General features: G+C 30.7%; 1 protein-coding gene across 2 annotated transcripts in view; it reads left to right on the forward strand.

Moving 5' to 3' along the window:
• LOC127706751 (nuclear pore membrane glycoprotein 210-like) overlaps nucleotides 1-13,468 on the forward strand; it is an 84,489-nt gene that overhangs the window by 37,341 nt on the left and 33,680 nt on the right. For both annotated transcript variants that reach the window (XM_052211409.1, XM_052211410.1), the window contains 14 exons: nucleotides 90-242; nucleotides 1,107-1,212; nucleotides 1,881-1,964; nucleotides 3,821-3,963; nucleotides 4,950-5,061; nucleotides 5,745-5,804; nucleotides 6,964-7,010; nucleotides 7,743-7,816; nucleotides 8,315-8,417; nucleotides 9,052-9,235; nucleotides 10,005-10,111; nucleotides 11,177-11,281; nucleotides 11,632-11,862; nucleotides 13,202-13,329. In XM_052211409.1, the coding sequence (XP_052067369.1) occupies nucleotides 90-242; nucleotides 1,107-1,212; nucleotides 1,881-1,964; nucleotides 3,821-3,963; nucleotides 4,950-5,061; nucleotides 5,745-5,804; nucleotides 6,964-7,010; nucleotides 7,743-7,816; nucleotides 8,315-8,417; nucleotides 9,052-9,235; nucleotides 10,005-10,111; nucleotides 11,177-11,281; nucleotides 11,632-11,862; nucleotides 13,202-13,329 (1,637 nt within the window). The remainder of the gene's footprint in view (nucleotides 1-89; nucleotides 243-1,106; nucleotides 1,213-1,880; nucleotides 1,965-3,820; nucleotides 3,964-4,949; nucleotides 5,062-5,744; nucleotides 5,805-6,963; nucleotides 7,011-7,742; nucleotides 7,817-8,314; nucleotides 8,418-9,051; nucleotides 9,236-10,004; nucleotides 10,112-11,176; nucleotides 11,282-11,631; nucleotides 11,863-13,201; nucleotides 13,330-13,468) is intronic.

The raw sequence follows: 13,468 nt of genomic DNA on the forward strand, positions 1-13,468 counted from the left end.
GCTGCCAGTAATTATATCTTAAATTTTAGCTGACAATTTCTCTCATAGTATATTTATTATTAATTTTTGTATTTTATCTATTTTAACAGGCAACCGGTGGCAGTGGAGACTATATATGGTCATCAAATAACCTTGACACAACCTCTGTCAATGTGAGAGGGGAGATAACTACTAGTAACTTGGGAAAATCTATAGTTACAGCAGCAGACACCAGAAATCAGGCTCATAAAGGATCTTCTACGGTAAGACAAATAATTCCTTTCATAATGTTCTAGATTCTTGTGATATAGAAATAAGAAGATGTGGTATGATTGCCAATGAGACCAAATGACATGAAAGGTTAGCAACTATAGGTCACTGTGAGGAGTGTGAGCATGCTTTACATTTTGGGTGTGTTTTCACATTCATCACTCATCAACTTCTTGAAAACGGAATACTTATATGTTTTAACACGGAATGGTAATGTGTAAAATGTTAATTGCATTTTCTCAGGAACTACTATAAATCCAAGCCTTCTTAAATTTGGTATCAAGCTCCATGTGAACATTTTAAACCTTGTGATTCATTTTCATATCCATCCTTCATTGGTTTATTGATTTCAGCTTATAGTATCTGTTGTCCTTAGACATTTTTTGATGGATGATGGATTGACTGAAAGGATAGTTGTCATGAATTTGAAAGCATGGGGGCTTATATAGAATAATAGGGTATTTGAATTTTAAGGATACCTGTAGATATAAATTAATGCATGGGAGCCCATTAATCTTTAACCCTCCAGAGAAAACACTATGTGATATTAATGAGTATTAGTTCACAGTTCAACTTGTTTTTATCTTGTAATATCTGATAAAGATATTAAAGGGTGACGTATATTAGTCATCTAGTCTTTTATTTCTTCAACTTTAAACATAATAATGGAAGCAATGTCAAACAAACCTACATCAAGTCACATCCAGTATCACTTCTACAACCCTCTGACTGGTAATGATGGATCACCTAGTTTATACGGTAAGAGAGTGCATTATTCTAAATTTTAAATTAAAAAGATATTTTTTAATAAGTATCATATTTATTTATATAATTAATATAAATTGCTAATACTTCAGATACATGTCTTGCCACCATCCAAAATGGAGTTTATACCCAAACGTGTTGAAGCCATGGTTGACACAGAACTAGAATTGCCTCTAGCTGTTTTTGGTTTACTAGAAGGTTAGTGGAGTGTGATGGATAGCTCTTATCCACATTTTTATCTGCATTTGTGATTGATATGTTTAAATCTAATGAACTTTACTACAGTGGGATTGTTTAAAATATAATATTATATATTACAGTCTTCTATTGTTTTTTGGTTCTTTGGATATTCAGTCAGTTTTGAACAGTTGTAGAAATAACAATAATATTCCAACAGTAAACCAAAATAAGTAGGAACTTACAAAGTGAAAAAAAAAAATCATTTACACAAGACTTTATTTGTAATATGAACCTGACATATTTTTTTAGTGTGAAATTTTCAAACCAAAATTGCATTTTTCTTGAAAATTCAAATATCAACTAAAATGTAAAAAATGTAAAAATTTACTTTGTGAATTCAGTAATATTTTTCAAAAAGTTCAAATTTTTGCACCCTTTGAAATACTTTAAAATGTTAATATACAATACAGAAAAAATACCAATGATAAAATCATGATCAATAAAAATGTGATAATTAGCTACCTTAAAAAATGATGATTTTTTAACAGTTTCATATGCTACATTATAACTTGTAAGAGGCTAACATTTTTTGAAATGAAGATTTCCAAAAACAAGACTTAATGAAAAGATTATTGGTAAGACAGGTGAAATATTTTATTGAAACGTCTACTTGATATTTGTTTTAGGTCGTCAGGTTAGCTTTGGTGACTGTAGAAAGATGAGAATAAATGTGACAATTACAGATGAGGTAGTTTTCAGTAAAGTTAACGGTATGTTTATTAATCTGGTGTGATTTCCTGAAGGATTTTTTATCCCCCACCCCCTAACCAAAGTAGAGTGACATTATGTCTATTATCTGATGTTCAGTCTATCCGTTCTTAGTGGATATGTTCATTTTGATGTGAACTTTTTATACCCCGCTTTAAAAAAGTGGGGATATACTGTTTTATCTCTGTCCGTCCATCCGTCAGTCCGTCCGTCAGTCCGTCTGTCCGTCCCATGAATATTTTTCGTCGCATCTTTCTTAGGAACTACATTATTCTGTAATTTGGTTTCAGGGTTTGTATTAGTCATCTATATCGTGTGATGCGTTTTCAGATTCATCACTCAACAACTTCCTGTTTACTGTCAAGTAACTGGGCAGAGTATCATCAGTGAGCAGTAGCTCACAGTTTCACTTGTTAAATTTGAAACCAAATTGCGATATTGACCCTGATTTCTTGGTTCACTGAACATGGTAATGTGATCGTGCAAGTGGGGCATGTTGTTCCATGGGTTATATTCTTTGTTTTTTTTTCACTGATTTTCTCTCTCCTCACCACACAGATTTGGGCCAGTGTGAGCTCTTGTCATCACTGAGTGTATGTCGTTCTTTGATGTCATTCGTTTGAAAAGTTTTTTTAAAGAAAACATTTTCCAAGAAACCTCTTGATTATTAGAAGTAAACCAAACTTAGCCACAATCATCATTAGGGTATTTAGTTAAAAAAATTTGTCCGATGGCCCTGTCTGTCAACCAAGATGGCCGCCATGGCTAAAAATAGAACATAGGGGTAAAATGCAGTTTTTGGCTTATATCTCTGAAACTAAATTATTTAGAGCAAATTCTTTGTTGGGTTGCTGCCCCTGAATTGGTAATTTTAAGGAAATTTTGCAGTTTTTGGTTATTATCTTGAATATTTTTATAGATAGAGATAAACTGTAAACAGCAATAATGTTCAGCAAAGTAAGATCTACAAATAAGCCAACATGACCAAAATGGTCAATTGACATCTTGTTGGAGTTATTGTCCTTTAAACTTAGCCTCAATCATTATTAGGGTATCTAATACTATTTATTATGATTTTAACATTATTTTACATATTTCCAAAACCACAGTAGATAAAGTGAGCGACACAGGCTCTTGAGAGCCTCTAGTTTAGTTGTTTTTGCAGATATTATTATGATATTATTACAATAGTAGGGGGCATTGTGTTTTCCAGTCTGTATGTCTGTCTGTTGGTTTATCCTGTTTGGGGTTAAAGCTATGGTTTAATGTAGTTTACTCTGAAGATGTATTTACATCAACATGTTCATTATAATGTGAGTTTTTTTAATTGTATTCCAAATTACTATTTTGACCCTGATTTCACAGAACATGGAAATTTGCTAGTGCTGTGAGACATGATGTCCTATGGACACATATTCTTGTTATGAAGTCTTAATGACATCACAGATAGTAAATTTGCATGTATTATGACATCACAGATAGTAAATTTGCATGTATTGGATCGATCTATGTATTATTATTCATTTGAATTGGAGAATACAATGATTTCAGGGGCCAAATAAGGACTCTTATACCTCCTCTTTTGGTATACTTATTCCAAATTAGGATATAATTCCAATTGGTTTGAAGGATATGAGGTGGAATGTTCTTTTAAAATAATACAGACACATAACATGGTCATTTTTATTTAAACATAATTTGCAAAATCACAATGAAGAAACAGTTCAGTCAATGGTAGCTGCATTTAGGGTTGAAGGAAAGGATAGAAATTTACCAAACAAGCAAACAGCTATTGAAACTTTCTGGATGCTCCTCAATGAGCCATTGAATAAAATATTTATTTCTATACTGATTTTAGGGTCAAGTTTACCTGAAGAGGGATGTAGAACTATTAAGGTTAAAGCAGCACAGAAAGGTCACACACAAGTCAAAGCCTCTTATGTCTATGAAAATATCAAGTTAGAATCAACTGTTACCATAGCAGCCTATGATCCTTTAGTGGTATGTTTAAATTAAGTGACAATTAAAAAAAATAATTTCAGAACGTTTAATAATAATATACTATAATGTCCTCAGATAATAAATCTACTTAAGGAATGACTGTAATATTTTTTCTGTCTATGAAGGAATAACATCAAAAATGTGGTGCACACTTAATAACCCGCGTAGCAGGTTATTTTAAAGTGTGCACCACATTTTTTATGTTATTTTGAATAGACAGAAAAAATATTACAGTTATTTCTTATAATTTAATTCTAAATTCCATTTTAAACCGTAGTAAACCACGAAAAAACGTTGATGACGTCACGGTCACATGACAAAATTATGTCTATGAGCTGATAAACAAAACAACGTCAGCCAATCAGAAGACGCGTTACATCCAAAATTAAATTATTAGCAAATAGATAAATTTATAAAAGAATTAAAAAAAAAAAGCATTTGGACTTTATATACTGTTCTGACCCATAGTCGTCTTGTACTGAAAGCAAACTAGCAAATTAACTTCATTGTTCTTTGTACAGACTCAAAAATTGGCTTAAGATAGCCAAGGTAGGTCAAAACTTATAAGAAGAAGAGAAACATACAAAATGGGCGTAAGATAACCAAGGGTAGGTCAAAACTCATTAAAGAAGAGAGACATACAAAATGGGCGTAAGATAACCAAGGGTAGGTCAAAACTCATAAGAAGAAGAGATACATACAAAATGGGCGTATGATAACCAAGCGTAGGTCAAAACTCATTAAGAAGAAGAGATACATACAAAATCATGGCTCAAGTGTATATGTCAGAGAAAATAATGATTATATCCTAAATTTCATACCTTTGCAATCTTTTACATCAGAGCATGATATAGAAGAAGTAAATGTTATTAGGAAAGAAAACAATATGATACCCTGGTACAAATTTACCAAAAATTGTGACTTATAATTTTCTGTATATTTTATAGAATTAATACTAACCTTTGACTAATGATATGTTTTCACAGCCAATAGATCCAGAGAAGGAAGCTGTAGTTACTATTGGTTCTCTGAAAGAAGTTATATTCACAGGTGGACCACAGCCATGGGTGCTCGATACATCAAAATATTACCAAGATAGTATGTATTTCACTTTCTAAAATTATTATTTCTTCTGTTAACTTTTAAATTCATTCAAGTTGATCTTTTTTGACTATTTTTTATTTTGTCATTATTTTGTTAATGATGTTACGAGATGCAGTAGTGTGAGTAAAAGGAGATGTGAGATGTATGTAGATTTGACAGCAAACCAATGGCAAACCTTTAGATAGTTCAAATGAGGAAGTATTTATCACACCATGAGGTTGTATTTGGGTGACCTAAGGGTTTATTTTTCTTAAACACATACTTTTCTTATAATCAGTGAGTTAAAGCTTTAGACAAATGAATAGAAAATATGGGAAAAATACAAATTATAAGATCAACATCCATCTAAACTAATTATAAGTTTCTAACAAAGAGTGTTTCACCTCATATTCAACAAAGAAATAATGAGGGAAACACAGTTCTCTTTATTTGAAGTTAAATCAAAATAGAATAACTGAAAAATAACTTTTTGATATCTAATGAAAACAGCATATACATTTTAATACTGAAATGATCAGGCTGCTTGGAAGTAAGATAGGTGACATTTCTGTGAATAATACTTTTATTTTATTAAATACATTTCATTTAATGGAGAGGAAATATTGTTTCTTACAAACACATAACATACAGAAAGATGTAATGAATATCTTCAAACAAGTATTGAATTGATGTTTCAGTGTCTGAAGAGAAAGAAGAAATAGTTAACATAGAAAAGGTTAAACTGTATGGAAATGCTCGTAAGTTTATTTAGTTTTACATTGGTAGTCATAGCAGTTAACAACATTTGTATTTTGCAAGGAAATCTATACATTCAGTAACTGCAATGAAAGGGCTGTTACTTTGGTATATTTTGGTTCTGTTTCAAATTTTCAATATATGTGATAAAATGATTTCTCTAATTTTAATCATTTTACTTGATCTCAGTTCTTCAATGGTCAATTTTTAATTATTATGTCAAATGACATCACAAATAAGGCAATAATGCTTGATGACATCACATATAAAGAACACAATCTTTTTGTAGATCACTGAAAATGAAAGATAATGTTTACCTACAAATTTTCAAAATATCATTAGAGAAACAGATTCCACCTTTGTAAATTTACTTGTCTCAAGAAGAGAAATATTGTATCATATGCAATTCATTTATATACCAATATCAAAATCACATGAAGGGAAATTTTGTAATAGTTTAATTCAAAAATTGCACAAATTTTAAGTGTCTTATGTAAAGGTAGTATTTCATAACATGGAAATAACTAGTCTGTTAATTACATAGACAATTGATTATGATTTACCTGTACATAGACAATTGATTATGATTTACCTATACATTGACACTTGATTATGATTTACCTATACATTGACACTTGATTATGATTTACCTATACATAGACAATTGATTATGATTTACCTATACATAAACACTTGATTATGATTTACCTATACATTGACACTTGATTATGATTTACCTATACATAGACAATTGATTATGATTTACCTATACATAGACACTTGATTATGATTTACCTATACATAGACACTTGATTATGATTTACCTATACATAGACAATTGATTATGATTTACCTATACATAAACACTTTATTATGATTTACCTATACATTGACACTTGATTATGATTTACCTATACATAGACAATTGATTATGATTTACCTATACAAAGACACTTGATTAAGATTTACCTATACAAAGACACTTGATTAAGATTTACCTATACATAGACACTTGGTTATGATTTACCTATACATAGACAATTGATTATGATTTACCTGTACATAGACAATTGATTATGATTTACCTATACATAGACAATTGATTATGATTTACCTATACATAGACAATTGATTATGATTTACCTATTTATATGTTTACAGGTGGTTTACATAGTTTTTATGTGACTTGTGAAGATTTTGGTGTTCAGGTAAGATACAGTACTGATATTTATTGCATTTATTTTATGCAGTAGATTATGCAATACATTTACGGTTAGATTTTTCAGTAGAATTTGGGTTAAAAATTGTAAGTTGTAAGAAGGAGTAAGAGCAAAGACTTATCTAGTTGGAATTAATTGAATAGAATTCTGTTTTTGAAGCATTTATTCCTGTAGACTTATGTAATGATCGGACACTACAAAAAGTCAGTGTAATGTGTTAATCTTATCAAAAGCAGAGTTAAAACCAATATTTCTCATCCTCAATAGATTGACCATCAATCCAGTCATTTCTATTGTCATTTAGGGAATTTCTTGTTAGTGGCAGATATTAATAGCCAATTTTAAATTTATTCAACTTTTATACTTAAGATTAAGATAATATTGAAGACTTATGTTGAACACTAGTGCTATGGTTTGTGGTTTTCTTTGTCATTGGTTTGTTGTCTCATATACAAATGTATGTATACATCACTTTTGCTTTTATTTATATCTTAATCTATGAAATTATTCAAAAATATATGAGGGCTGCTCTGGAAGAAATGTAAGAATGATTTTGAAGTCTCACCATATATGCAAATAAAGAAAGAAACCACAGCACATTTTTTCTGAAGTCAGCAATTTGAATACAACATTAGCTTACATGTGAATAACCACAGTCATTCGTGATTAGAAACATATAAATTACTAAACAGATTCATCCATTTTGAATTTATATTTCAGAAATTAACCCTAAAAGTTGGTAATGAGAAAACAGCCAAGAATCAGTACCCTGCTGAAGAAGTAGCTAGTATTAGGTGATATTATAATAAAGTGCTTGCATGTAAAACTTATCAGGGCCCAGTCAATTAATCTGCAAAAGGCCTGCAGTAATATGCTTGTCTGTCTGTGTGTGTCCATTCTTGTATCCATATCTCATAAACTGTTTTCCCTCTTTAACTTCACACCTCCTTATCTGATGAATTACAAGGCTACTGTGGATTCATTTATTTTTCGTCGTTACCAATTTTTGTGGATTGAGGAAATCTTGCAGCTTTGTAGATATTTGATTTCGTAGTTTTGCCAAAGTCTGCATATATTCATATAGAAAATTTGTAATTATTGAACAATTAAATTTGTGGTTCCCTTGTACCATTGAAATCCATGATATTTGGTATCAAACTAATAACAATAATGAAGCCAGAGTAGATAAATTTTTAAGATGGCACTTCATATGTATTATTAGGATACACTAAAAGGAATATTTTTCGTTAATGATAAGTTTAAGTAATTGAATATTTTTGTTTCCCCTTCAGATTTAGCTGTGCAGCTCCTGTTGAAGTCCATCTACAGCCATCAGTTGGCTATACAGAAGGGTTACCTCCGTGTCCAATCAACAGTAGAGAAGTGTCACAACCAGTGAGTAAATGAAGATTATATCACATGACCCTCCGTGGAAGGTAACCAAGCATTTAAAAACAAAATTAATTGACTATCAAGAGTTTTAAAAATGTTGTAATTAATGGGATTAATTGGTAGAATTTGTTTTTTAAATGATTTATTGTAAAATGAAATTAGTTTAAAAAAAACACACCTCAATAGTAACTTGGATACAGAGATGTGGCCACTTAAATTTCTTCCCTACAGCAGTTAGACGCTTGCGGAAAGTATATAATTTTTGTTCTAAAGAATGTATAAACATGCAGTGATATCAAGTAGAAAGAGGGATATTTAATCTAAAGCAAGTGTCTAGAAATTATATTTTTTTCTTTGTTGTGGTTGGGTGTATTATTAGTGAATATCATGAGTTCTTTACTTTGTGAAAAAAGCATAATTTTTTTTAGACAATTTATTACTGTCAATTTAAGAATAAGGAGAGACAACCAATGAGACAACTATCCACCCAAGTTCAAATGAAGTGGATGTAAGCAATTATAGGCAACCGTACGGCCTTCAACAATAAGAAAACCCCATACTGTATAGTCAGCTATAAAAAGCTCAGACATGAAAAATTTGAGACAGTTGTTTTACCATTCCATTTATATATTTTCAGATACCAGTTCATTGTAGGAGAGACCTTGATATTTTGATAACTGTCACAGATTCAAATGGCAGAAAGTTTGATAACTTTTCTTCACTGGTTTTTGATTGGACATTAAGTGACCAATCATTGGCTTCCTTTTCTGATTCCATTGTATCATCAGTAGAGACTGTTCATGGCATCAGATTAGTCAACAGTAAGTTACAGTCAATGAATACAATTGCTTTCCTGGATTGCATATGCATATTGTATGACAGAGGAAATTTGAATAAACATATTTAAAGGTGTTAAAAAATGCATACAATAAATTAAGTTTTTAATATACTAATTGAGGAGGCCTGTTTTTGTGACACTTTGCTAACTATTAGGTTAGTGAACATGCTAAACGAACTTTGTTATCCTCATTGTTAAGTTTTAATATTATGGGGAATAATTTGAAAGAATATGGTTTCTAAACGTCCTTTCCATCACATCTGCAGTTAAGATACAACTAAAAACCAACAACATTGTGACTAATTTTTATGAGCTAACAAAGAAGTCTAAACAGCAGTCTCAGTTTGCCTTTACATGTTATTATCTAAAGGACTATTGAGAAATAACTGTTCATAGCATATGTTATTAGCACCTAAAGCTTATAATTGTGATGTCATAATGATATTTCGAGTGATGCTTTTTATTAACTTCTAAGTTAAACCACCAGGGGACAATGTTTTGGGGTAAAAATGATAAAATTGTAGTCTATTTTATGGCTTTTCATTATATTTTTTCTATCAAAAAGCTTTTATGAAACATTTTTATGCCCCCACCGTAGCGGTGGGGGCATTAAGTTTTATTTATTTTTTAAATTATTGGTAAAATGTACAACTATTTAGTATATGGGTGGGGGTGTTGATCAAAATAATTTACACCTTTAAATTTATTTTAATTTTAATTCATGTTTTGTAAGAAATGTTTTTTTTTTTCAGGTTATAAGAAATTAGTTCCTGTAGGAAAGACTGGTCAGTTGTCGGTCACTGGTACTGTGACATACTATAGTGATGACTATTTGAAGTCAGCAGGCTCAACCATAACTGTAAGTGGTTTCATCATTATATATTCATATCAGTCAATTGTTCTTTTGTTAATATCTATTTGAGTCATAGTATTCTTAAAAGTCTCATTGGCTGAGGACAAGGTTTTGGTCAGTAGTGAATATTTGGTCTTTTTAACACACAGTAACAGACCAAAAAGACAGTTTCTATTTTATTAGGAAATAAACATGTGTCAGAATAATTTTAATCAAATAAGAAATTAATATTATTTTCAACCCATTGATAGCCTCTAAGACAAATAAACTAATAATAATAAACTCAAAATTGACAACAACACTTCAAATGGTCTGCAATTTTATTTGCTATGGTCTACATGTTTTGCCTGCAAGGCAGGCGTCATGGGGACAATTTTCATACAGAAATTAATTACTGAAGTACTCAAAGTGGTACATTGAATTTGACGTTGTCAAGGTGAGAGAAACAATGAAAAGTGAAAGTAGCAATAAAGAGTTATAAATAGATAAGATAAGTATAGAAAAATAAAGTTTGTTTACAATGTAAATTGAGTTCGTTTTACTTTTATATGATACATGACATTGTTCTAATAATAATAACATGTATATAACAGTAAGGGGGAGACAAGGTTTAAAGTTTTCATGTTTGTTTTACCATAACTTAAATGTCCAGTATTATGTTCTCTTGATTTGATTACTGTTAACATAATGAGCACCAAGAATTTCATATTGAGATAATTCAAACTAAAATGATAGGCATTAAATTAATAAAAAAAATTACATTGTTTATGGTGTTGTGGGCAAATATACAAATATCTTTAATTATCAAATAATAGTCCAGATTTGTTACTTTCTCCTAATTGAGATAAGAATTGTGTATGAAACTATTAAGACATTAGTATCAATTATACCTTAGCCTTGGAAAATTCTATGTATTTAACTTACATTTTTCAGCTTTAAAGAATTACAAATGGTTGGAGGTGAAATAGAGTAAATATCTATATGAGCTTGAACAAATGAGTTGATCTGAAATAAAAGTCTGGTTTGTTTTTTGTCTGCCAACATGTGAATTTGATTTTTCTTTTTTGGCAGAACCGCATTTATCCTAGATTGACAAAGACAATAGACATACGATTGGTAGATGAAGCTGTGCTGACGCCTAGTGTAATATCTATTTTTAATCATCCATCAAATAAAGTAAGTATAAGTTCAGTTTATCTTCTTTCAGCAATTGCTATTAATGTTGAAAAATTTTGCTGTGTTGAGCTAGATCATCATGTCATATTAAACCAGTAGAAGACATTTATTTACAAAAAAAGCACAAAATAAAAATCGTAAGTTCAATCTATCATATACTTTTTTAAGAAAGTTTTCTGGTCGTTTATTTTTTTTAGTATTACTGTGAAGTGTAGGCAATCCCTTGATTCTGAACCTGCAGAGTTTTCCAGTATTACATAAAAGTATTACATAGTTGTTGGATAGTAGACTTCTTTATTTTGAACATGATCTTTAGTAAAAAAAAAATAATATATATATACATCTTTCAGGTAACCATTGTTGTGGAGAAAGGATCAGGCTATTTCTATGTAGTACCAGAACAGAGAGGTATTGTCAGTGTAGATTATCAGGAGAAAGATAAGAGGATTCAGGTTAATCCCCTGAAAGATGGATCTCTAAGTCTGACAGTGTATGATTTATGTATAACCATGCCACAACCTTTGACAGCCTCTGTGTATGTGTCTGGAGTGGGAAGTGTCCTTTTGTCTGTTATTGACAAGGTAAATTTATGTACCGTAATCGGGCTTGTATAGTTCACACTGGTACATAGTCCGCACCCCTTTCTCCCCACAAAATTTCAGGTAAAAAAACTTTTTGTAACTGTTAGAAAAGGTCTAATGAAACTCTGGTAATTTCAAATCGTGCATGGTCGTTTGCGGTATTTTCTTGTAAAAACCTGTTTTCCATCATCAAACAGAAGCTGAAACTGCTTGTAAATGATTCTAGAACACGTCACGATTGTTGAAATAAGTCTAAATCACACAAAAAACAATTTAGAAACTTGTGTATGTTTAAACCGGAAGTTTGAATAGCATGTGTAAAAGAAGGAAAAAAAACGGTGAGAGTCGAAATCCGTACATCATAGATATCACTATAATACGACTTTGAAAGTAAAACAGTTCCATCTTTATGTAAAACAGTGTTTGATATATCTATTACATTAATGTTTGAAGTGTTTTAAGCTAATATAAAACATATTTGTCAGTATGAACCATGGAAACGGAACAAATAATAACCGATTACGTTTTGTAATTTACACATCGTAAGCTGGTTTACGGTTGTCTTTTTTACTTTTTTTGTATCGTTTCATTCAAGCAGATACCAGTTTATTTTAATCAATGCATTGAAAAGAAACAAGAAATTTGTAATGAAGTGTTTAACTTTTAAATTTATCAGTTTTAATTTGATATTGAATAAAAATAACTTATTAATATGGATAAGGTAAAATTATTAGTTTGAAAAATGATAAGAGCGCCCTCTACAATATCAATAACTAACATGGCGGAATGTAAACAAACCTCACGATTTTGTTTCTCTTATTTCTTGCTTATTGTACTCTATAGTCCGCACCCCTTCTGGCAGGTTCAATTTTGGAGAATAAAACTGCGGACTATATAAGCCTTTTAACGGTATAATTATTAGAATTACAAACTATATGTCAGGAAAAAGTCACATAATTTCACTGTTGACATTTACCACAAATTATATGCTAAGCAAACATTTTACTGTTTATTTAAGTGCAGTGTAGAAGTCCATGGAAGTGTTGAAAGTGGTGTTTAATACCAGCAATCAATCAATCATACCTTATTTACATAATTTAAAAGATTACAGACAGCATTAGTTCTTTAGTTTATCAAAAATATTTTATTTCAAGAAATGCCGCATAGCAGTTATGCTATCAAAATTCAAATTGATTTATTTTATGCGTAACATACCAGTTTTTGGAATAGTAAAAACATCGCAAAATTGAATTTACAGTACTTAACTTCACATGGAGATAATTTCTATTATGTGAATATTAATGATAGTATAGTTTAATACAAAAATATATAATTGTAGATGGAAGTTGACCATGAAGTGAAGGCTAGAGTTAAAGTAATGGATGTTCACAACAAACCACTAAGAGCCAGCTTCTTCACATTGATGGACCTCAAACTTATACCAGCTTCTTATATCATAACTGTTAGGTAGGTCTTCAGCTAAACACTTTTCAATTCTTATTGGGTGGTCTTGGTGGCCGAGTTGTCTAAGTTGTTCACCTACTGTATCATTAGCCTGTCCACACTGAGGTTGTGAGTTTTGACCCCTCATGTGGCAGGTGCTTTC

This window comes from Mytilus californianus, unplaced genomic scaffold (assembly GCF_021869535.1).
Source record: "Mytilus californianus isolate M0D057914Y unplaced genomic scaffold, xbMytCali1.0.p SCAF_6, whole genome shotgun sequence".
NCBI lineage: Eukaryota > Metazoa > Mollusca > Bivalvia > Mytilida > Mytilidae > Mytilus > Mytilus californianus.